The 24,127-nt window shown below is 34.6% G+C and overlaps 2 protein-coding genes and 1 pseudogene across 4 annotated transcripts; all 3 read right to left on the bottom strand.

Annotated features, from left to right (window-relative positions):
* Window positions 1-626: 626 nt before the first annotated feature.
* LOC121985850 (F-box only protein 6-like) lies at window positions 627-5,518 on the bottom strand. 2 transcript variants are annotated; one of them, XM_042539532.1, is made up of 2 exons: window positions 5,309-5,518; window positions 627-2,063 (listed from the first exon to the last, which is right to left on the bottom strand). In XM_042539532.1, the coding sequence occupies exons 1-2, from the start codon at window positions 5,413-5,415 to the stop codon at window positions 827-829; spliced, it is 1,344 nt and encodes a 447-aa protein (XP_042395466.1). In that variant the 5' UTR covers window positions 5,416-5,518; the 3' UTR covers window positions 627-826. The 2 variants fall into 2 exon arrangements, with proteins under 2 accessions (XP_042395466.1, XP_042395467.1); XM_042539533.1 differs by lacking the exon at window positions 5,309-5,518 and adding an exon at window positions 5,082-5,228.
* Window positions 5,519-10,258: 4,740 nt separating this feature from the next.
* LOC121985849 lies at window positions 10,259-11,765 on the bottom strand (annotated as a pseudogene).
* Window positions 11,766-11,912: 147 nt separating this feature from the next.
* Window positions 11,913-18,413, bottom strand: LOC121985848 (metal transporter Nramp5-like). Of its 2 annotated transcripts, XM_042539531.1 has the most exons (10): window positions 18,095-18,413; window positions 13,841-13,907; window positions 13,565-13,731; window positions 12,997-13,168; window positions 12,818-12,922; window positions 12,622-12,753; window positions 12,448-12,555; window positions 12,255-12,362; window positions 12,097-12,177; window positions 11,916-11,953 (listed from the first exon to the last, which is right to left on the bottom strand). In XM_042539531.1, the coding sequence occupies exons 4-10, from the start codon at window positions 13,165-13,167 to the stop codon at window positions 11,936-11,938; spliced, it is 723 nt and encodes a 240-aa protein (XP_042395465.1). In that variant the 5' UTR covers window position 13,168; window positions 13,565-13,731; window positions 13,841-13,907; window positions 18,095-18,413; the 3' UTR covers window positions 11,916-11,935. The 2 variants fall into 2 exon arrangements, 1 of the variants encoding a protein (XP_042395465.1); XR_006113276.1 differs by having other exon boundaries at window positions 11,913-11,931; window positions 12,097-12,362.
* Window positions 18,414-24,127: the final 5,714 nt, after the last annotated feature.

Here is a 24,127-nt window from a genome sequence, read left to right as displayed (position 1 = left end):
ATTACAGAACTTTATTCATATTTGCATAATTGCAAATATTTTGATTAATGATCCAGAACTTTATTCAAAATATGGCATTAATTACTTATGAATTCTATTTCAAGGTTTCTATAAGAATATTATTTTTTACACTGTAATTACCAGTTGAGTTGAAAGTATTCACTGAAGGCTTAACCATAAAACAAACGTTAAGCAGCATGATTTTGATTCCAAAGCCATACTTGTTATCAATATATATAGTAATAAAACTTTACAACTTATTTAAAGATCCACTATAAGAATCATAAGACCCTATGACATGATGCGATAGTAAGAGATAAGACGGGCTCTCATGCAATGAGGATCAAAATTTTCTCATAGGGCATGTCATATATTAATGGTGTAATCACTCATGATGCTGAACAGTTTGCTAGAATTCATCCTGGTAGTCAGTAAAATTTTACTTATGTCGAATTAGACTAGTAACCTCTTTTCATATTTGACTATTAGAATCATAAGAACTACATAGTCATGGATTTTAAAGGTTAAACTGTATCAATTAAAAATAATCTAACTCTGTTCAGCTTTCATATGTAAGAACATATTTCTGAAAACAACATCAAGACACTTTCAAATGAACATTAATGTGAACAACTGAGAATGAACCATCAGGCATCATATTTCGCTTTCGAAGAACTTTATACAAAAGCAAGAACCACAATACAAAAACACCAAGAATCCTTGATTTTAATGCAGACGATCATGACATGGGAGTGGCAGTGTTTATTGATATCGAGAGACAAGGATACCTTTCTACAAAATGATCACACTCAAATCGACAGAGCCATCAAGCAAGAGCAGTGGGACAAGGATGAAATGCAGTCCCACAAGCAATTGTCTGTCTCTTCCTGCCATGAGGGTGCATACATTCTGGCACTCGTTGCCATTCCTTTGTCGACAAATTGTGCATAACAAGACGGTTCATCCGCTTCGACCGCAAGGAAAGCATGAGCAACCCATGGTTGCCCAGGCATGTCATCCTTACATGCTTACCGTAAAGCTCCAAGCACCAGATGTTTGGCATTCTGTCCACCTCCTTCCACAGGAGAGTCATCTTCTGCATCTCCCATATGTAAACGCATGTGGCAGCGTTCTTAGTCACCAAACCTACAAGCAAAATCTGACCCTCATACTCCAACAGTGTATGATCTGTAAGGTGCAGCGGTGAAGGGATGAGGTACTGCTTCCAAATACCATTTACTATGTCGTATGACAAAATGCCGTCAGGTTCAGCATGCATGAAGTAGATGGTGCTGCCGACAGACACTGTCTGTGACCTGAAATTTAACGAGAGGGGAAGCTTGATGCTTGGAGGAAAACTTGCACTGCGACTCCAACTGTTATGAATGGAGTCGTAAATCTCATGATCCCCATTGCAGCCAAGCCACATTATCTTGTAGCCACTGACAGCAGTCTTCCCGTTCAGAATCATTCCAACAGCCACTCGGGACCAAACTCGGTAAGATCTCGGTGGAAGTTCTTTGAATGAATCGGTCAGAGGATTGCTAATATAGAAATTCTTATGTGACAAATCCAAGAAACAAATGAGGCCACCAGCTGATGCTACCGGAAGAAGCACTGTCTTTGCAGGCAGAAACGGAATGGAAATATGATGCCATTTTCTCAAAGATGGATTGTACATGGCACCCTTGGTTATGTTTTCATGAGTGACTGAATAAAACCAAGGATGTAAATTTGGAACTTCTGCGAGATGTTGGGCGAAGGTACAGGAGGACAACAAGGAGTTCCACTTTTTGCATACAGTTCGGAACCTGAAGAAGGATTCTGTAGGGAGTCTTGCAATCACAGCTTCAAAAAGATCTTCCGGAAAATCTTTCCAGATTTGCTGATCCATCAAGCCACTTGAAATTGATGCAATTGTTTTTGACGGGTTCTTTTCTCTTCTAGGTCTCTTGCAATGTGGTGATTCAAGAACTTCAACCATTTTTTCACCAGATTTATCTTCCATTAAAATACCACAGAAGTCATATCCCAATGGGTTATTCAACTCCAATATATACAACCTGCACATGACAAAGTATTAGCAAATGTTTTATCAATCTTAGCCTTCTGAAGACAACTTCCAAAAGAAACTAAGATGATTCAGTTCGCTGAATAAGGCATTGACAAATACGCAGCAGTAATATATTTATATGAAAAAACAAATGCAACACCTAAGAGTATGATAGTTGAACTCTTTATCTAACTCTTCTGTGGTTGTTTCAAACACCTACACTTTGAGTGGACACAAAATTCCTATTGATTACATGTAATAAAAAGTTTTAGAAACTACGGAGTGAGACATTTGAATCCATGTAATAATATGTTTTGTTTTCTTTTAGTACTTAGACAGTTCATCTACCCCTTTCTACCTGACTTAGATACCGACACTCAGACATCTATTCCCTGAGTGAACATTGGTCACAAAACTTGTAGAAAAAACCATATCAGAAATATGGCATGTGTTGGACTATTCATTTCCAAGTCTAAGTACCAACTATTTTTTCTTTTTATCAGTAGCCCTTTTATAATTCATTATACAACCATGACTTAAGATCAACAACTGGCTACAAATACAAATGTCACTGTAAGAAAAAACAAGTTAGTCATATTTCTAAGTAGACAGAATTACATAACAAAATAATCCAATTCTTCTTTTTTAAGCATTCCATATCTCAGAGAAGAATTAGTGATTCTTTCTAACAACCAGATAACAGTGTTAACTACAAAAAATAAGAACAAAAATCCTGTTTTGAAATCAAACCAAGTTGCAATAACTGCAAAGATGAACATGGCATAGCTGAAAAGAATGACATATTTTATAACTGAGAATATGCCATGGCCGCTCAACTGATGCTTAAAAAACTAATATCTACAATTTCTAGGGTTGCATGTAAAATGAACTAGCATTCTTTGAACATTTAACCTACTGCTTCTCTAAAATACTTTAGCAACAAAGCAGATGTGAAAAACAATTTTATGTTCAATCCTGATTTAGTACTGAAGATAAAGTTAGATTAGACTCAAAATTAGCCCTGAGAAATCTAGGTTTAAATTTTCTAGTGGAAAATGGTAGAGGTTTCGAATGGGCTTAGGCTACCTACAGCTCAACATGAGATGGGTCATGCATGGTCCACCACTAAACAGGCCATGCAAGATGCAAGGTGAGCAACCTTCTGGGCTAGTGGGTTATTGCTAGCTTGGCCACACAGAACAGTGTTAGGCTAGACATGGCACGTGGGCTAGTCCAAGCCTTGGCCACAAGTCTAACAAGGCTCATGAACAATAAATTTTATCCTGAACATAATTTGGTTAAAAGAAAAACATAGTATTTTATTTTCAAAATCATGACCTACTGAGCTTGGAATTGGCCATTCAAGCATGAGCCAATGCTGGGCCTGAGGTAGTTCAGTAATGCCCAAAAGAACCCATTGGCCCCTCTATATTTAGTCCATGACAAAATGTGGATACTGAGGATGAGTACAATATTTACTCCATGAAAGATGCCTTTTCAAGGAGATCTAGTTGCTCCCCTAGTTGAATTTTCCTCAGCATTCCTTGTCTAACGAAGCTACCTAAGCTGATAGCCTGATAACAACAATGAAGATATAACATCTTATGGTGACTCTTGTACTGGAAAAGATGTTTGCACCAAGGAAGTACAAAGAAACCACATTTGTCTATCTCTACTGCATTTCCTTAGAGGTGTTATCATCATACAGTACCCAAGAAACATATGACAGCCCAATATAGTACATCAATAAATGACTATGGACTATAGCTATCTATCAGAATCCATGATCATTAAAATAGCTTATTAGTACATCTTTGTAAAAACCTACATCAATGACCTACTAAGAAAAGAGACATAGTAGTGCCTTAAGAAAATTGGGAAAAGTAAGACATGACAAATCCTAGATAGTATAAACTATAGGATTACAACATAGTTGTTGGCATCATAAGTACTCTGATATTAGTTATTGGGTTAAAGATCACTGTAGATTGAAGTGGATATCCATATTGTCTCTAGTTTATTCCTGTTCCCTTTTTCTTGTTTGCTGTTGATTTTTTTTTATGAAATTGTTCATCAATAAAGATTTATACCTACAAGCTGAAGGTTTTCCAGCAAGACTCGGACTAGATTATGTCAACTATCTGCTTCCCTCCCAATATTTATTGTTTATCCTTCCTTCTACCATGATTATGTTGATAGATGAACCAGTTGCGGCAAAGGGAATGTCTGCACTATTCAGTCATTGACTCTTTGATCCTCTTTTATCTACTTCCATGTGTTGCAAACAGTAGGCTCTCATCTTCAGTGCCATGGAGATTGTGGCAAAAAAATTAAGAAGACACTAGTTTTGGATGGAGCTTGGTATAAAGTTAGAATCTACATCCATGAGAAAGAGGAAATAACCAGCCACTTGGATGGGCATGTGGATGACAACCAACAATTGATGGGTATTCAACAACTGAACACAGACATCAAGCATCAATAATAAGGTTCAGCATATGGAAAAGAAAACTCTGGAAGCCTACAGATGCTAGAAATTATGTTTTCACAGTGAATCTGACAAATTCTAAGAATCTGATCTTATACAAGGAAAAAAAAAATCAAAAGACAATCAGGCAAGTCATATTTAAGGATTAAGGAGTGGATGGCTGAGACACTTCCCTTTGCTGCAATAGGGCCATCCAGCATCACATAGCTAACAGAAGGGGAAAAAATGGATAAAAGAGAAACTTTAAAGAAAAAAGATAGATGATAGATTCCAATCTAACTCTTGCTGACAAACCTTTCAATTTACAGCTATCAATCTTTGTTGGCGAACAATTTCATCTAACAAATTCAACAGCAAAAAAGAATTTTAAAAAGGCAAAAAAAATTTATAAAACAAGCAGATGAAGGAGACCCACTTCAACCAACTTTGAGAGTAAGAAAGATGCAAATAACAAAAAAGAAAAAGAGAGACTTAAGCATGGAACTGCGCGCGCGCACACACACAAGGAAAAAAAAGTATAGAATAGGAAAAAAAACAGACAACTTTCCCAAATCGAACACAAGGATCTGCAAAACCCTAACGCTTCCTCATCTCCAAAGCCAAGAGATCGAGCAGAAGCAAAAGAGATTTCAAGCACCTATCTACTTGACCACTTCAAAAACATGGCATTCAATTCCGACCTCCCCTGACAAGTAAAGGACCCGAACAAAACCAAACAAGAAAGCAAAAAAAAAGCAGAAAGGAAAAGAAAGGGATAGGCATTTTGCCTGGGATCGAGACGGCGAGGCCAGTCAAGTGAAGGCGAGGAGGCGTAAAGTTCGCAAAGTTCCTGGATGCGGCCGACGACCTGACTCAGCACCACCGCCTCATCCATCCGCCACCTCCCCCGTCGCCGTCGCCGTCGCCGTCGCCGCCACTCGTATTTTCTCTGGATTTTCCACTTGCTCTGTTCTTCTTCTGAATCTAATAGCTCAAACTTCTAAGCCCCACGTCACACGTACTACCAATCAGCCCCTAATTTATACAAACATTTACGGGACTTGCCACTGTGTTCGTGTTTTCTCTCTCTTTCTCGCATCGTGCGGATCCGCTTCCGACCGCACAGGAAGCATATGCGGTTACAGAATCCAACACAAAACAAAGATCGGATCGGATCTTGATTTTCTTTACCCGGATGATCCGATCCAGATCTTCTCAGATCGAACCTGATAATTTTTAAAATTCACCGTAACTTTCACTATTATTAAATATCTTTTAAAACAATTATTATATTATTAAAATATATTTTTCATCAACAAAATTAAAAGAGAAAATTATATTTTCAATAATGTAACTTACATCTTTTTTAATTTTAATCTTGTTATGAGTTAATTTACGTTGTTAGTCCTATAACTTATAATATTTTTCAATTTTAGTCCTTTTTCTTACAAAATTATAATTTTTCAACGAAAATTATCTAGTTTGTGGTTGGAATATAAAAAATACATGGATCATAAAAAATCAAAATCCCTAAATTCAATTTACAACTTATCATTTTCTGTTGAAAAATTCTAATTTTAGAAGAAAAAAGACTGAAATTAAAAAATATTATAAGTTACAAGACTAAAAATATAAATTGACTCATAATAGAAGTAAAATTAAAAAAAATATAAATTATAGGACTAAAAACATAATAACTTACCATTCTATAAAAATAACCTGGATGGGATCAAATTTGATTAAAAGGTACAGAAGAATCTAACTTTATCTTAGGCAAGGGGGACATTAAAATAGTAAATTAATGTTACAAAATTTTCTTATATTTCTTATTTCAACCCTTTAATTGGTAAATGATATTCAAATTTATCATCTCTAAACACACGATTAATGGGTTTTATTATTTCATTGAAAATGATATTCAATTTTTTTTTTCCCTTCTAGATACAATCAACATTTACAATAAACAAGAAATGCTAAACGATGATGACAATTATGAACTCAATTAATCGAGGTGGACCATTTGGAGCTCCCATTAATTGTATTTTTTTCTCAATATAAATATCATTAAATGAGAAAAGGCTTAAGGAGAATGACAATTATGATAATAATAATGAATGGCACAATAACTAGAAAATGACACATGGCTACTAATTGACTTAATTTATACATTTATGACACACAAAATCATCTTAATTCCATAATTAATAAAGTGAGCAAACATGAAAAATAAAAACTCAATAAATGCAAACTCAAAAATAGAATTATCCCAAGATTTGATAGCTTCCAACTGTGCGATCACTTCCTCCATCAACTAAACATGAATAATTATGAAGATTTGGTCAATGAATAACTTTGAAAAAAACACAAACGAACAAATAAATAAATAAAAAAGGAGGGAAAGGAAAATGGTCTAATTTTCTTGTGAGCCAAATGCACTAATTTTCCATTGGTCTAATTAAATATAAGAATAATTTTTAAAACAAAAATATTTTTTTTTCACATGCTCTCTACAACAAAGAACACTCAACACTCTAAAAGCCACCAAAATTGTTTTCTTTCACCTTCAAGACAAATCTTTCCTTTTTAATTGATGAGACATTTTAATTTAATTGCCACAATTCCATGAAAATAACCTACAATCAAATTTGATTAATAATAATAATTATTATTAGTAGTATTTTGGATTAAGTTGGAGTGTAGGAAATATATAGCTAAAGTTGATATTTCTTTTTCAAGGAAAAGGAGAAAGCATTAATGTATTTTTAGGGAGACCCTTTCTACCAAGTAATGAGTGTGGCTATCTCGCTAAAGTAATAATTACTAGATCAATGCCTTTGCTTGAAGGAAAGGTAGAGAGTGAGGGAAAGAGGTTGGGCTTCCTCTCAAAAGTTGGCATGATCTCATGGCATGTTTTGGTTCTCAAGGAATCGATTTGGATTTAGGGAAAGAGTGGTAGGTGCAATGGTGTAATTTAGGGTTTATGGAGGTTGAGTCGACCTAATCAGTGCAATTGGCATCAATTATCATTTTTTGATTAGAACAAAGATGTGTTTCTCAATATAGGTGGGTTAGTCTTAAACGTGATCCATATTTTGTGTTTTTTTTCCAACTATCCTAATGAAAAAAAAATTGAAAGTTAGGTTATTGCTCATATATACCAAATGAAAAAAAAAAAGTTGAGTATTGTCCAAGAGTGTACCTTGTGCTCATACCAAATTGTTGTCTTCCCATCTGAACGCAATCAAACTGTGGTAAGAAGTTATATTAAAAATATTTAATAACCCTAAAGAGCTCAAATTCACGTTCAATGAATACCATCTTATTACTTTTGTGCCCTAATTTTTCAAGCTTCTCATCATGTATGATTGGACTTTACTTTGGGCCAAAACTGAATAGATCAAATTCACGAGGGTGAATCATTTTGGATATGGAGTTATAGTTTAAATCCATCTCTCAATCCATAGTTTAAATCACTAAAATTTAAATTTAAACAAAATGATAAAGGATCTAGTCTTCAAAATAATTATAACAAAGAACGTGAGTTGGATGGTGAAACTACCTACAATTTGAACAAACATGATAACCATTTGGTCATTGAATTAAAGTGGAGAAGAAAAGGGAGGGAGATTCAATGATGAGGATGGCCAAAAATCCAAGAAGATGTGCAATGCAATGGAATGCAATGATGTGGTATGAGTTCAAAGGGAAGAAAAGGAAAAGGTGAGTGTGGGTAATGAGTGATTTGCCTACTTTCAATTTGGATGCAACCTTGGATCCATTCATCAAAATTTGACCTTTTTTGCCAAAATTTAATTCATTTGATAGAATTATTTTCAAATCTAAAATGGCGATTTAATTTGAGTCATTTGGATCCTCCAATGTTATTGATTTAATATTATATTCTCATTTATATTTAAATCTTTTTAGTTTTTTTTCTTTATTAATTAGTACATGCTTATCATAATCTCACGTTGTCTAATTGAGATATTTATTGAGTGTTACTTGTTCATACCTATTACACTTTATAAATTTGGTTTGAATAATTGAAGGGATACTTTATCATATTTGCATAATTTAAGGTGCAATTTTTTATTTTAAAAGAATTTCTCATTCAATTTCAACATCCTTCAAGTTTTAATAGTTGAAAAGCTTTGTCTAATATAATACTTATCAATTTCGAAATTGAAATGAAATAAATAAAATAAATAAACTAGATAGATAGATTAATTAGGTAAAAACAAAAAAAAACAAATGAGCTCATTGAATTAGTCTGGCCAAGAAAATTAATCATGCCGGTAGAAATTGTGTTAGTGTTTAAGTTGTACACTACAAATTATATTTTTTTTTAAATTTAGATATCCAATTCTTCAAACCAATTAATTTTATAGATGATCGGTCCAACCCTATTAAAATTTTTTGATCGACTATAGATAAATCAGAAAGTATTCATAAAAATATATCCAAATGACTAATGTTTTAAAATCTATTTTTTACTAGAATAAAAAATTTCTATAATACACGATAGCTAAAAATCGAATCTTAAATATATTGATTATCCATGGAGACTTACTCTAATGGAACTTTGAACACATAGTTTTGTGTATTGAATAAATTATAAAGTAGATTTGACATCTTAAATAAGCAAAATAAATCAAATAAATGATATTACTTAAAAGAATTAGATGAAAATAAATTAGTGAAGCATTAAATAAATGAATTTTCTTTCATTCTATATTAAAACGTACACCCTTAAAGTTGTGATTTAATTACGAACAGATCATTTAGATTTCAAAGTATGATTTTGCATGTGCATGTAGATAATGTGCATCAAACCTACAAACCCCTAAATGCCTAACCACTAAATTTCATTCATTTCTTAATTACTGGTAAAAAAACGACAATATCTTTGGGGTTGGGATGGGAACTCACTTGCAAAGGCAATTGGAATATTCCTTGTCTTGTTGTGCTCACAAGGGGAAAGAAACAAAAGTGCTTTATGCTTTGTCATTGTGGTTGCAAAAATATATAAAATATAAAATATTATATATATATATATATATATATATATATATATATATATATATATATATATATATATATATATATATATATATATATATATATATATATTATCATGTTAGGAACATAAATTATTTATAAAAAATATATAATTTTGTATGTTTAATCTAAATTCAGTTCTCTAATTAGGATTTATAAAATTTAAAATAATAAAAATGTACTAAAAAAAATGGATTTCTTGATTCGAATGTAATAGGAAGTGGAGTGATATGGGCTTTTGGTTCGAGCCCAAGTACGATAGATTCCAGGTTAATGGGTTAGCACGTATGATTTGGATCCAATAAATCTAGGATCCAATAATTAGGCATGAGAGGCTCATTTAGATGGATTAGAATATCTTTTGTCTGTTTTTATCGATTAAATGATATTTTTATTTATTTAATTGAATTATGATAGATTTACGCGAGGTGAATTTCAAAATATTAGAACGACTTTTAATTCAAAACTTTGTCTTGTTTGTCATTGTCATTGGGAATACAATCAAAACGTAGGATGTAGTCTACCGTTTTGATCACAAGTATTTAACTTTAACTTCTACTCATTCTCAGACCTCTAACTTTCATCCCAACAAAAAGATTGCTCACTCTCGATGAAATTATTATATAAAATGTGACTTCATAAACCCTCACGAAAAGGTTAGCAATGAATAAAGACCCCCAAAAAAAAAGATACAAAGAATAACTTGATTCAGGAGCAAAAGGAACAGATGACAGTATATAGGAACAAACATGTACGCTGTAACAAATTGGTCAATATAAATAAATAAATGGACGAACAAAAACAAAAAATCCCTACTTTTAGGCAAAAGATATATAGACCATTGAAGGATGGCAAGCACTGCCCGCAGCATCCCCAAGTGTTTCAGGAAATTAGACCACGACCCCAATCAAGACCGTCACAGGCTTGGAGAAGCTGCTGTGGATTATCCAAGTCACAAAGTTCGTGCTCAAGTAGTAGACGTTGATCCCAATCACGCCCAAGCCGATGACCCATGAGACCACAATTATCTAGCATTAAATGAGTAGTCAGCAATAATGGGAACATGGTGGCTTAATTGCGAGAAAGAAAAAAAAAAACAATAGTGTGAGCTCACGTAGATGGAGTTTTTGTGAGGTGCTGCTGCTGAACTTGAGAGGGACGAGGGCGAGGGGCAGCTCGTAGGAGAGGATCATCTACCAAGCCTGAGGAGCAAATATTAATATCTTATAATTTCTAAGAGTAAGATGTTAATCTGTACCGATGCTATGATTATAAGCCTCCCTAATCCTGCTGTTCCTCCGATAATGGCTGCCAAAAGGCTAGGACAGATTGTGCATCGCGTCACAAGGTTTCGCAATTCTTATTTTGATGTCCAGAAAACCCTAAGCAAGCAGTAGATATAATGAATTTATGAACAAAATGATTTTTAGTAATATGTCATGGTTACCTGCATAATATATTGATCAGCGTATGTGCCTGAGATTGAAGAGCTTTGACAGGAGGCCAATAAAGAGATTCCATGGATGAAGGAGCTTGATTTGCCCAGCACATTCTGTGAAAACGCATCGCGAGCAGAGTTTAGGGTTAAAATTCGCTGCAGTATTGATGCAGATCTTAGTTATAGACCTTGAGCAAGAAAGACGCAGAGTTCAGGTCAAATCGCTGCATCTATTGGAGTCTTTAGCAGAGAGATCAGTAGTAGCGCACAAGGTTCCGGAGACTGAAACCACTGCGAGGTTGATGAGCAACGCCACGAACAATGCGAAGCTACTCTCCAGCAAGAACCTGAAATAAAAAAGAAAAATGAGAGACAGAAATATGTTGCTTGATCAAATAGATTTGATTACGTTGATCACGAAGGTGGCGTCTTCCCTGAGAGCACCAGTGCTGAATGCAGAAACAAGTTGTGCCTGCAAAGATCAGCGTCTTCGTGGCATCTTCCCTGAGAGCACCAGTGCTGAATGCAGAAACAAGTTGTGCCTGCAAAGGTCAGCGTAGCGTGAGGATTATGAACTGTGAGGTGCAATGTTATGTTGAGTCTGTTTGCTTACGGCATGACAAGTGCCCAGGAGGGAAATGGCGTCTCTGGTGGCAATATCGCCCTGCAGTCTTGGATAAACATGCCTTCATCACCTCTGCTACAGGGGGCTTCACAGCGCTCACCTCCCCGAAGTAACAGGCGGTCATAAAAACACTAGAACTGAGATCCACAGCTCAAGTTTTCTGATCTACAGGAAATTATAATTGCAGTAATCAGTAATGAGGCAATCCTCATTTTGATAATAGGTAGGTCTTTTATTGGATCGTACAGTGATAAATTGACCTCATTTTGAGGAGGTAGAGCCAATCCTATCTAATCAAACCAGTTGGTCAATCTATGAAGGGAACAATAGGAATAAAATAAAGAAGAAAAGATGGAGCAAGCAATTTGTTCATGGTTCTCATTCTGCGGCCAATAATGCACAACAATGTAAGTAAAAAAATTGGAATAGGCTATATAGCTCAGGATAGCCTCTACCTGCATCCGTCTCTGACTCCTTGCCCTCCCTGCTCCATCGAAACCTCCAACTTCTAGTCGAAGGTCACCATCCTTTCCTTCCTGAACATCAAGTAGATCAAAGAGATCACATAAAATGCCATAACAGGAAAGACCATGACCCCAATCAAGACCATCACAGGTTTCGGGAAGCTGCTGTGGATTATCCAAGTCACAAAGCTCGTGCTCAAGTAGTAGACATTCATCCCAATCACACCCAAGCCAAGGACCCATAAGACCACAATTATCTAGCATTAAATGAGCAGTCAGCAATAATGGAAACATGGTGGCTTAATTGCGAGAAAGAAAAAAAAAACAATAGTGGGAACTCACGTAGATGGAGTTCTTGTCAGGCCCCATCTTGGTGCTGGTGCTGCTGCTGCTGCTGCTGAACTTGAGGAGAGGGACGAGGACGAAGGGCAGCTCGAGGGAGAGGATCATCTACCAAGGTGAGGAGCAAATATTAGTATCTTCTAATTTCTAAGGGTAAGATGTAATATTCTGTACCGATGCTATGATTATAAGCCTCCCTGATCTTGCTGTTCCTCCAATAATGGCTACGAAAAGACTGGGACAGATTGCGATGCATCGAGTCACAAGGTTTCGCAACCATATTCTCATTTTGATGTCTAGAAAACACTAAGCAAGCAGTCGATATAATGAATTTAAGAATGAAATGGTTTTAGTAATATGTTGTTGTTACCTGCATGATATATTGGTCAGTGTACGTGCCTGTGATTGTAGAGCTTTGGCCAGAGGCCAATAAAGAGATTCCATAACTAATGGAGCTTGATTTGCCCAGCACATTCTGTGAAAACGCATCGTGATTAGAATTTAGAGTTGAAATTCGCTGCAGTATTGAAGCAAAGCTTAGTTACCGACCTTGAGCAATAAAGACGCAGAGTTCAAGGTCAAATCGCTGCATCTATTGGAGTCTTCAATAGAGAGATCAGTGGAAGCGCACACAGATCCGGAGACTGACCACTGTGATGTTGATGAGCAATGCCACGAACAATGCAAAGTCACTCTCGAGCAAGAAATATCCGCAAGCATCCTAAAATAAAAACAAAAATGCATATAATCTTGACATCCGAACACAACACCTTTACGTATATCAATAGCAAGCACAACCAACTAGAGGCAATACTTCACAAATATAGGGTACTAAGTGATAATTATATCTGTAGTCACCCCTAGATTGGAAGACAATGACCGGATAATGAGTGAAAAAATCAGGCCAATTAATATCACCCACAGGAGCTCATATTTGTGGTTTGCTCCAGCTTGCAGATTAGTCTCCACGATCTCAAAACAACAAATCAATTCATACATTTAAAAGACAAATACAAAAAAGTTTAGAGAAAGAGAAAAATATTATAGTTCCCCATATCAAGGTAGGAAAAATTATTTTGTGCAACTAAATATATACAAGGAGATATATTTTACTCACCGAATAATATTTTTCCAACACCTCCCATGCCAACTTGCACGCAAAAAGAGCAAAATATTTTTCTCTTCTTTCTTCTCGTAGTTCCACGGGTAAGTATAAACATGATAAACTCATCCTCAATTCTTCTAGCAAGTTGGGGCATCTCACTCCATAAGAAAGCTTGCTGACTGTAAAAAAAAACAAAACATTGCTTGGTTTTATTTCCAATTTCCCTCAGATGTCTCATTGGGAAAAAAAATGAACTAAGGAAAAAAAAGAGATAGAAAGAAAGAGTACCAAGGATTGCTATCTGCCTCAGCCCTGTCAATCGACAGCCAGAAGTTGGTCGTGGTAGATGGGCTATCTATCAAAAGAGAATTCATGATCAACTAAATTAAGGTTTGGCTAACCAACAATTACCGTAGCCACTGGATCATGCCAAAGAAGATTAATGCCTAACTCATCCTCAATGCCTAAGTCCCTTTTGATTGTAATCTATGAAGATTAATATGCCAAAGAAAATTGATTTGTTAACTAAAGATGAATAACAATCATTGGACGGTAAAATTTTGAAAATTAGGGCACCCTGTGAAATGTTGGTTGATCGAGGCTAGTCAACATACTTACACTAAAAATATTTTCGTCAACCAATAAACTAGAATTGGTCAACCACCTTTCACAGAAAGTGTCTTAGGTCGGAAATAGCTAGACATCATCAAAGTCCTAAATACTTTCAATGCCATTTAACAACTGGACATTACCATTGATTAAGCTCAATCCATTAATGGATGGAACTTAGAGAGTCAACACAAAGTCATGTGTGACAAGATTTGTAAAAATAAATGTTCTCTAGATAATCACATTACTAACTAAATCCCTAGAACTAGGGAGATCTGGAGATCCTGAAGCGAGAAAACCAGGCGGGTTTGCTCCAATGCTACAAATATTAGATGTTCATGGATCCCGATAAGATTGTGAACCCTACAGAAGCGCGATGGGAGTTGTATGGGCTGGGCAACAGAAGTCATGAGATAATCATACCACGTTACATGGATCCAGAAATGGAAAGAAACACACCGGGATTAGGCGCGCATTAAAGCATTCCTTTTACAAGTAAGAAATCGATTCCAAGAGAGGAACAAAAACAGGACGGTGTCTCACGACATTTACCTTGTGCACGATTTAATTTATGAAAGTTGATACAATAACAACAACAACAACAACCAAGCCTTTACCCACTAGGTGGGGTCGGCTGTATGAATCCTTTTACGCCATTGAGCTCTATCTCCTATTATATCATCATCTATATTTAAATAAATTTTATCTTGTTTTATTGTTGCTAACCAAGTCTTTTTTGGTCTTCTTCTTCCTCGTTTGATATGCATGTTTATCATAATTTCACATCGCCTAACTGGAGCATTTATTGGTCGTCTAAGTACATGTCCGTACCATCTTAAACATGTCTCTCGGAGTTTGTCCTCAATAGATGCAACTCCGACTTTCTCTCTAATGCTCTCATTTCTTATTTTGTCCATCTTCGTATGTCCACACATCCACCTTAACATTCTCATCTCTGCAACTCTCATCTTCTGCTCAAATTTATAAAAGTTGATAATGTGAAAAATAGAATTCATTCTACTATTATCCTTACTCTCACCGGTTGATTTTTCCTATCACGTCTTGCCCTTTTATTCTTTAGTTGATTCCTATCTTGTTTGTTTTTTTATTTGAGATCCATAAAAAATTAGATTACCTAATTAATTATGCTAACTAATAAAGTAAGAAACTAATTATATCAATAGTTTATCTCCGTGTTTTAGAAATTACTCTAGCACTGATATTAATTAATAAAATAATAGATGCAATAATTATATTTAGAATTTTGGACTATGCCCTTGCAAGAGGCACATTATCATTGACAGTAAATTGTCAAGATAATAAATGTAGCCTTTACATTATAGAATTTAGGCTCCATGCACAAAGAGTTGTGTGATTACTTGTAGTATAGAGCAATTGACTTCATGCACAAAGAGGACTCTTAAGTCTTTTCATGCGTTCGACCAAATTGAGTTGATTTCCTCATTGGGTCAATTGTGAGTCGTTCACTCTATTCTTATGTGAGGGATGGATTACAGGTCGTTCATTCTATTTTTATGAGATCTACTTTCGGGTGGGGTTGTAAACGAGTCGAGTTGAGCAGAACTGTAATAGGCTCGAGCTCGGGCTCGGTTCGTTATCCCTAAGTTCGAGCTCTGCTCGAGTTCGATTCGAGCTTTAGTTCTTAAGCTCGAGCTCGGCTCGTAATAAGATTAAATAGCTCGAGCTCGGCTCGAAAAAAACTCGTTTAAAAATTAAATAATTTTTAGTTCTAGCTCGTTTAAGATAATTAGCTATAATAATTAATAATATATTATTATACTTATTATTTATGTGATATTTAATAATAATAATAATAATAAGATAAACGAATCTCTTAACGAACACGTTCGCGAGCCTCTTAACAAACACGTTCACGAGCCTCTAAACAAACATGTTCATAAGCTAACGAACCAAATACTGTTAAGCTCGATCTCGGCTCGATAATAATTTTGAGCTCGAAATCAGGCTCGAGCTCGGCTCGTTAACTTAATCAAATGAACTTTTTTTCGAATCAAGACCCGAATAGCTCGCGAGCGGCTTGGCTTGTTTACACCCCTACGGGTGGATTACAGATCGTTCACCTTATATATATGTGTTTGTATATGTGCATTCACATGATGTATTTTGTATTAGATGGATTGCGGGTCGTTCGCCCCATGTATATACGATACATCCCTTTTGGTGGATTGCAGGTTGTTCGCCTACATATATAGGTGCATACATACTATCATTTTCGTTACAAGTGGATTGCAAGTCATTCACTTTCCCATATATCTTTCTCGGGTGGATTACAAGTCACCCACCTTGATATTTTAATTTATACACGATGCATTTGTATTAGTTGGATTGCAAGTCATTTCACCTTTACTTGTACGACACATCCTTGATGAATATATTATATGTGTGATTAATAAACTATATTGAATTGTCAGATAAATAAGACTATAATGTGGGTAATGTTGGAAAATGAAAAATTAAAGAAAACTGATGAAGTTAATTAAGAAGAGAATAAAAGACGAATGATATGGAAATATAATTTGTAAATTATGTTGTTGCTTTTGTTGATTATATTTTCATGCATATCTCTCTTATTTCCACTTTGTGTGCACTCTCCTTTCCCTTTGACCTTTAGGTTAATTGTTGAAATACATACATAACATTAGTAGAGTTACTTGCATGTTGTTTAGTTAGTTTTTCTCTATATTTTGTTATAGTTCAAGCAAGGAGAGTGAAGCTAGCGTCGTGGCAAGCCTAGCTTGTACGAGCCGTGACAACATGGTATCAGAGCTTAGGTTTAGGAGTGTGTCAGAGAATCATATGCATATTTGGTGAAAATTCTTGACTTGGTCCTATGCAATGCAATAATCTTCTTGAGTTGATCATGGCGTTAGTGATGTGAAGAGTTGCTCAATTTAATTGCTATAACTAAGTTGCTACTATGAATAACATTAACAAAATATATTTCTTCGGGTTCCTCTTACCGAGGGCCAAGATTTGATTTATGATTGATTAATAGATTGTGTCGTGCATTTTTTGTATGCAGAAATCAGAATGCATCCCTACCAGTGTTGCCATTCTAAAGTTTACATTGTATGTGATAATGATCTAAATCTCAGAAACACTATCTACCTTATATCTACGAAAGATAGTGAGTTGATTCAAGTTTTGAAAATTAGGATTTCAAACGAGGATACTTTAGGATGTTGACTTTAGAATGGTATGGCTAGAATCTCGAAAACCTAATCAAATTTCATATACGAATAATTTAGATGCTAGAAATTACAAATATACTGGTTTGGAAGTACTAAAACAAAAAAGATTATTGAACTTGTAAATTGCTTGATATCCATATGTGTGTATTCTAATTGGCTCATTATTTTGATATTGCATACATATGCACTGATGCAAATTTATATAAAACAAATGCTGATATTATGAAAAGTTATTATTAGTATCACTATCATTATTACTACTAAAAATTGTATTAGAAGTTCCAGTTAATGGGTTGTGGATCTCTAGCTTTAGAGGTTAACATCAATACGTCTATTGAACCTCTTCAGAAATTTTTTAAAAAAATTAGCATTTCAAAGTGCCCAATACCTTCTCTACCATACAAAATTTCTAAACCTTCCATCACCCCACAATCTAACTTTTGGGGCATCACCTAGGTTATTATGTTATATGCATTCCACAAAAAAAAAAAAAAAGAACAAAATTGTCATCATCCTTCCTATGTGCCCGGTGTTTGGAGTCAGTATCTCTCAGAGCAGAGCTCTGAGATCCGAGTCAGTATCCTTCCTCTTTTGCAACAGAAACGCACTTTCCCGTTCAAACACAACACAACGACCATAAACCAGAGATAAAAAATCTAGAACGGAAAACCAACTAAGATTACGAAAAAGAGGAGCGCACATTTTCCACGATCACGCGGTCTGGAAGCCTAGAACTGTGGAGACTGGCGATCCTGAAGCGAGAAAAGTGGCGAGTTTCGCTGGAGAACCTGCGCCTGCAAACGCTCCAATGCTGGATCCCGATAAGACTGCGAACCCTATAGGCGCTGTATGGGGTGGGAGAGAAGCGATCGAGGAGATAAACCGATTCCAAAAGAGGAAAAAGAAGAGGACGGTGTGGGCTGGCATTCACTCGTCCAAAATTTATTGAACGATTCCCAAGTACGACGTCGACGGAGGAATCCGAAGTGGTTTGTTTGCGGGCGTTCCGGACGAGTCCCGTGACCAGGCTTTGTTGGGCCAGACCAATCAGGTGATAGCAATGAATTAATGGTCCGGCACTAGGTACGTCATTAAGCTAAATGTAAACATTAAATAAATTAATTAGTCCATTTACGCTAATTTAGCATGAGACAGTTTCAAACATCCTTCTCAGTCTGAATTCCCAGAGCATCTCAGATCAATCTCAGCTCAGGCATACGTGGACAAAGGAAAAGACTTATTATATTTAAGGATTCAAGATTCAGGTCATGCTCAATCCAACACATTACCGTAAGCACTTCTAAATTTATCCGATAATTAAACAAGAAGAGAGACCGTCCACCTCTTGGACAAATCGACTCAGTATGACTCTAGATATATACCTCTAGTAAATAAAATGATCATTGTCCCTTAGGATTTGATACAGTGATAAAATTTAGAATGTATTTGTAAGGCACGTCTTAAAATAAATTCAATTTGATCCTCTCATAGACATAATTATTATTTCATTGAAAAATGACACATGGCTACTAATTGACTTAATTTAGACATTTATGACAAACAAAATCATCTTAATTCATTAATTAACAAAGTAAGCAAACACGAAGAATAAACTCAATAAATGCAAACTCAAAAATAGAATTATCCCCAAATTAGATAGCTTCCAAATGCGCGATCACTTCCACCATCAACTATACATTAATAATTATGAAGATTAATTAATCAATTAATAACTTAGAAAAATAAACAACTAAATAAATAAGGAGGAAATTGAAATTGAAATTTTTTTAATTATTAGTGGCACAAGTTTAGACCCAACAATTCGATTCCCTATGAACCAAATCTGCTAATATTCCATTGGTCGAATTAATTATAAAAATATTTTTAAAAATAATAATAAAATAACTTTTTTTCACATGCACTGTCTACAACAAAAGAACACCCAACATTCCAAAAGCCATCAAATGGTTTTCTTTCACCTTCAAGACCAATCTTTCCTTTTTATTGATGAGACATATTTATAATTTGCCACAATTCCATATAAAAAAACCCACAATCAAATTTGATTAATAATAATAATAATTATTATTTTGGATTAAGTTGGAGTGTAGGAAATATATAGCTAAAGTTGAGTTTTCTTTTTAAAGGAAAAGGAGAAAGCATTCTTTATATTGTAGAGAGTGAGGGAAAGAGGTTGGGCTTCCTCTCAAAAGTTGGCATGATCTCATGGCATGTTTTGGTTTGCAAGGAATCAATTTGGATTTAGGGAAAGAGTGGTAGGTGCAATGTTGTAATTCGGGTTTAGGGAGGTTGAGTCTACCTAATCGGTGCAATTAGCATCAATTGTCATTTTTTATTAGAACAAAGATATGTTTCTCAATATATATAGTTGGGTTAGTCTTAAACGTGATCCATATTTTGTGTTTCTTTTCCAACTATTCTAATGAAAGAAAAAAAAATTAAGAAAGTTAATTAGGTTATTAAAAATATTTAATAACCCTAAAGAGCTCAAATTCACGTTCTAAGTCTTATTATTTTTGTGCCCTAATTTTTCTAATTTCTCATTATGGCTGGTCACTTACATTGGGCCCAAAACCGAATAGTTCAAATGCACGAGGGTGAATCATTTTGGACTTGGAGTTATAGTTTAAATCCATCTCTCACTCCATAGTTTAAATCACTAAAATTTAAATTTAAACAAAATGATAAAGTATCAAAGTATCTAGTCTTCGAAATAAGCATAACAAAGAATGTGAGTTGGATGGTGAAACAACCTACAATTTGAACAACATGATAACCATTTTGCCATTGATTTAAAGTGGAGAAGAAAAGGGGGGGGGGGGGGGGGGGATTCAATGATGAGGATGGCCAAAAATCCAAGAAGATGTGCAATGCAATGATGGGATATGAGTTCAAAGGGAGTAAAGGGAAAAGGTAAGTGTGGGTAATGAGTGATTTGCCTACTTTCAACTTAGATGCAACCTTGGATCCATTCATCAAAATTTGACCCTTTTTTGCCAAAATTTACTATATATATATATATAGAATTATTTTCAAATCTAAAATGATGATTTAATTTGAGTCATCGGATCCTCCAATGTTACTGATTTAATACTATATTCTCATTTATATTTAAATCTTTTTAGTTTTTTTTTCTTTATTAATTAGTACATATTTATCATAGTCTCACGTATCTAATTGAGATATTTACTGAATGTTATTTGTTCATACCTATTACACTTTATAAATTTGGTTTGAATGATTGAAGGGATACTTTGCATAATTTAAGGTGCAATAGTTTATTTTAAAAGAATTTCTCATTCAATTTCACCCATCGTACAAGTTTTAATAGATGAAAAGCTTTGTCTAATATAATACTTATCAATTTCGAAATTGAAATGAAATAAATAAAATAAATAAACTAGATAGATAGATTAATTAGGTAAAAACAAATGAGCTCATTGAATTAGTCCGACCAAGAAATTAATCGTTCCAGTAGATAATTGCGTTAGTCGTGATCAAGTTGTACACTCCGATGGAATTATTTAAAAAAAAAAAAAATCTATATTCAGTTTTTCAATCCGATTAATTGTTTAAATGATCAATCCAATCCTATTAAAATATTCGATCAGCCACCCGGTATAAATTAGAAAGTGTCCATAAAGATCTATCCAAATGATTAATATTTTTAAAAAATCTTTTATAATACACTGTACTTAAAAGTTGAATCTTAAATCTGTTGATCATCCATGTAGACTTACTGAACTTAACACATAGTTTTGTGTATTAAATAAATTATAAAGTAAATTTGACACGTTATTAAATCAAATAAATGATACTACTTAAAAGAATTAGATGGAACTAAATTAGTGAAGCATTAAATAAAATGAATTTTATTTCATTCTATATTAAAACGTACACCCTTAAAGTTGTGATTTAATTACAAACAGATCATTTAGATTTCAAAGTATGATTTTGCATGTGCATGTAGATAATGTGCATCAAACCTACAAAACCCTAAATGCCTAACCACTAAATTTCATTTATTTCTTAATTACAGGTAAAAAACGACAATATCTTTTGGGTTTGGGATGGGAACTCACTTGCAAAGGCAATTGGAATATTCCTTGTCTTGTTGTGCTCACAAGGGGAAAGAAACAAAAGTGCTTTATGCTTTTTCATTGTGGTTGCAAAAATATATAAAATATAAAATATATTATAATGTTAGGAAACATAAATTATTTATAAAAAATATATAATTTTGTATGTTTAATCTAAATTCAGTTTCTCCAATAATCCAATTAGGATTTATAAAATTTAAAATAATAAAAATGTACTAAAAAAAATGGTTTCCTTGATTCGAATGTAATAGGAATTAGGAAGGGGAGTAATATGGGCTTTAATTCGAGCCCAAGTACGAGAGATTCCAGGTTAATGGGTCGCTACGTAAGATTTGGATCCAATAAATCTAGGATCCAATAATTAGGCTTGAGAGGCTTATTTAGATGGATTAGAATATCTTTTGTCTGTTTTTATCGATTAAATGATATTTTTATTTATTTAATTGAATTATGATAGATTTACGTGAGGTGAATTTCAACATATTAGAATGATTTTTAATTCAAAAGTTATCTTGTTTGTCATTGTCATTTCATTGGGAATGGTTGGGAATACAATCAAAAGGTAGGATGTAGCTCAGCAGCAAATCCAACAGGCATGAGTTCCCAGTATGTAACTTTAACTTCTACTTATTCTCGGACCTCTAAATCTCATCCCAACAAAAAGATTACTCACTCAATAAAATTATTATATAAAACGTGACTTCATAAATCCTCGCGAAAAGGTTGGCAATGAATAAAGACCAAAAAAAAAAAAAAAGAAATCGACAATTTATCAAAAGGCGTATAAAGGTTAATGTATTTACCAAAAAGTGTATCACGATTTTATATTTATCAAAAGGCGGAGTTTATCAAAGTCAATTCCCAGATTAACCCTCTGGCTAATCTGGCAACCGCCTTTTTCAAACACATTTTTCCAAGCATCCAAGCCGAAAGTAGAATAGAAAAATAATTTATGGTTCGGATACACATCTTCTCACCGTCTCTCTCCCTTCATCCCTCTGTGTGGTGTTATAAACTTGAAAGAAAAAAAAAATATACGAACCCTGCGCTTGCCATTACTGCTCGTGGCGGTTGGCGATTGCAATAGACGAGTTAGGTTTATGGCATAATTGCGTAAGAGTTGCTAGAGGAGACGAAGGACAAATTAAGTTAAGAAGGTCAGCCGAGAAGGACAAACTTCTTGCAAGAGGGAAATTAGTAGAAGCACACATTTAAAGATTTAGACATGTATGTATGGATTTTTTTACTGTAAAATAGGCTAGTGAAGGTAAATAAAAAGTACACCATTTGTGTGTGAATGGTGGCAGCAAAAAGTGGTTTTATGGTTATTTTTGGTTGTGTGGGGAATAATATCAATAACACCTGAATTATGATGTAATAGAAGACTTAATCGATTTAATTCATGTTAGTTTTTGACGTAAATAGATAAGTTTGGCTAAAAATTATTTATTTATGGTTTAGGGTTTAGTCAGTGGTGGGCCTAGTTTACAAGAAGTATCTGCTTCAAAAGTGGCCTGATATCATAGATATCAGACCCAAGGTGGGCCTGATATATATGATATCAGGCCCAAGGTGGGCCTGATATGGGTCTGATATCGATAATGTGTTATGTGGTTAAAACTTTTCTTTTACATCAGACCCTTCCTATTTTGAGCAAAATTACAATTTAACTACAGAAAAAGATTATGGAGTTGCAAATTTACTAAAATAGTTTGTAATTTATTTATCAGGGATGATCATATAACTGACGAAATTCTATCTGAGATATGGAATACTCTTGATGCAACTTCTAGCATTGGACATGCGGATAATGTAGGAGAAGTATCCAGAACAAATATTCCATCATCTTCACAGTATAGTTGTGTGCATAACACAAATAGAAATACAAGCAGTAATTTCACATTTGATCTAAATGAAGAAGCTAGTATTCAAGAAGATGAGGTTCTGAACCCGTGTGCAACACTTGTTGATTACTATGAGCCTAGTTGGAGTGAGGAGGAAGGGTATTATAATCGAAATGGAGAGGAAATGCAATGCAATACAGATGTACAAGAATTCTTTGCTGATGATATGCAGATTGAACAATATGAAATATCTCAAGAGCAGTATAGTGACTTAGAGGAGGAGTTCCCAATAGCTGATGATCCATATATTCTAAATTCTCGATTGCTCCAAAGGCCAATTGAAGAGGCAACAGATCAGCATGAATTTTTTGTAGGACAGATATTTCAGTCTCGACAAGAGTTCAAGAATCAACTTGTGAAGCATGCCATGGTTAAACATATGAGATATAACCCAGTTGACACTAGGAAAAATAAAGTAAAAGTTGTCTGCTTCAATCAACCGTGTAAGTGGAGAGTAGTTGCCAGGGGGGATGTCGAGTTCATTGTTACGAAATATATAAAGGAACACCAATGTTGCACCATTAGGGAAAGTGCTGATCATCAAGCATGCTCTTCATCCTTTGTAGCTTCTTTTGTTGAAGAGCAATTTCTTGCTAATGAACAATACAAGCCAAGTATGATTATAGCAGATATAAAAGCCAGGTTCAGAGTGACCATATCCTACAGAAAAGCTTACATAGCTCGAGAGAAAGCGATGAAGAAAGTTAT

The sequence above is a fragment of the Zingiber officinale genome, chromosome 5B (genome assembly GCF_018446385.1).
Source record: "Zingiber officinale cultivar Zhangliang chromosome 5B, Zo_v1.1, whole genome shotgun sequence".
Taxonomy (NCBI): Eukaryota; Viridiplantae; Streptophyta; class Magnoliopsida; order Zingiberales; family Zingiberaceae; genus Zingiber; species Zingiber officinale.
Note: the sequence above shows the minus strand (reverse complement) of the source record. Positions and strands in the feature narration are given on the sequence as shown.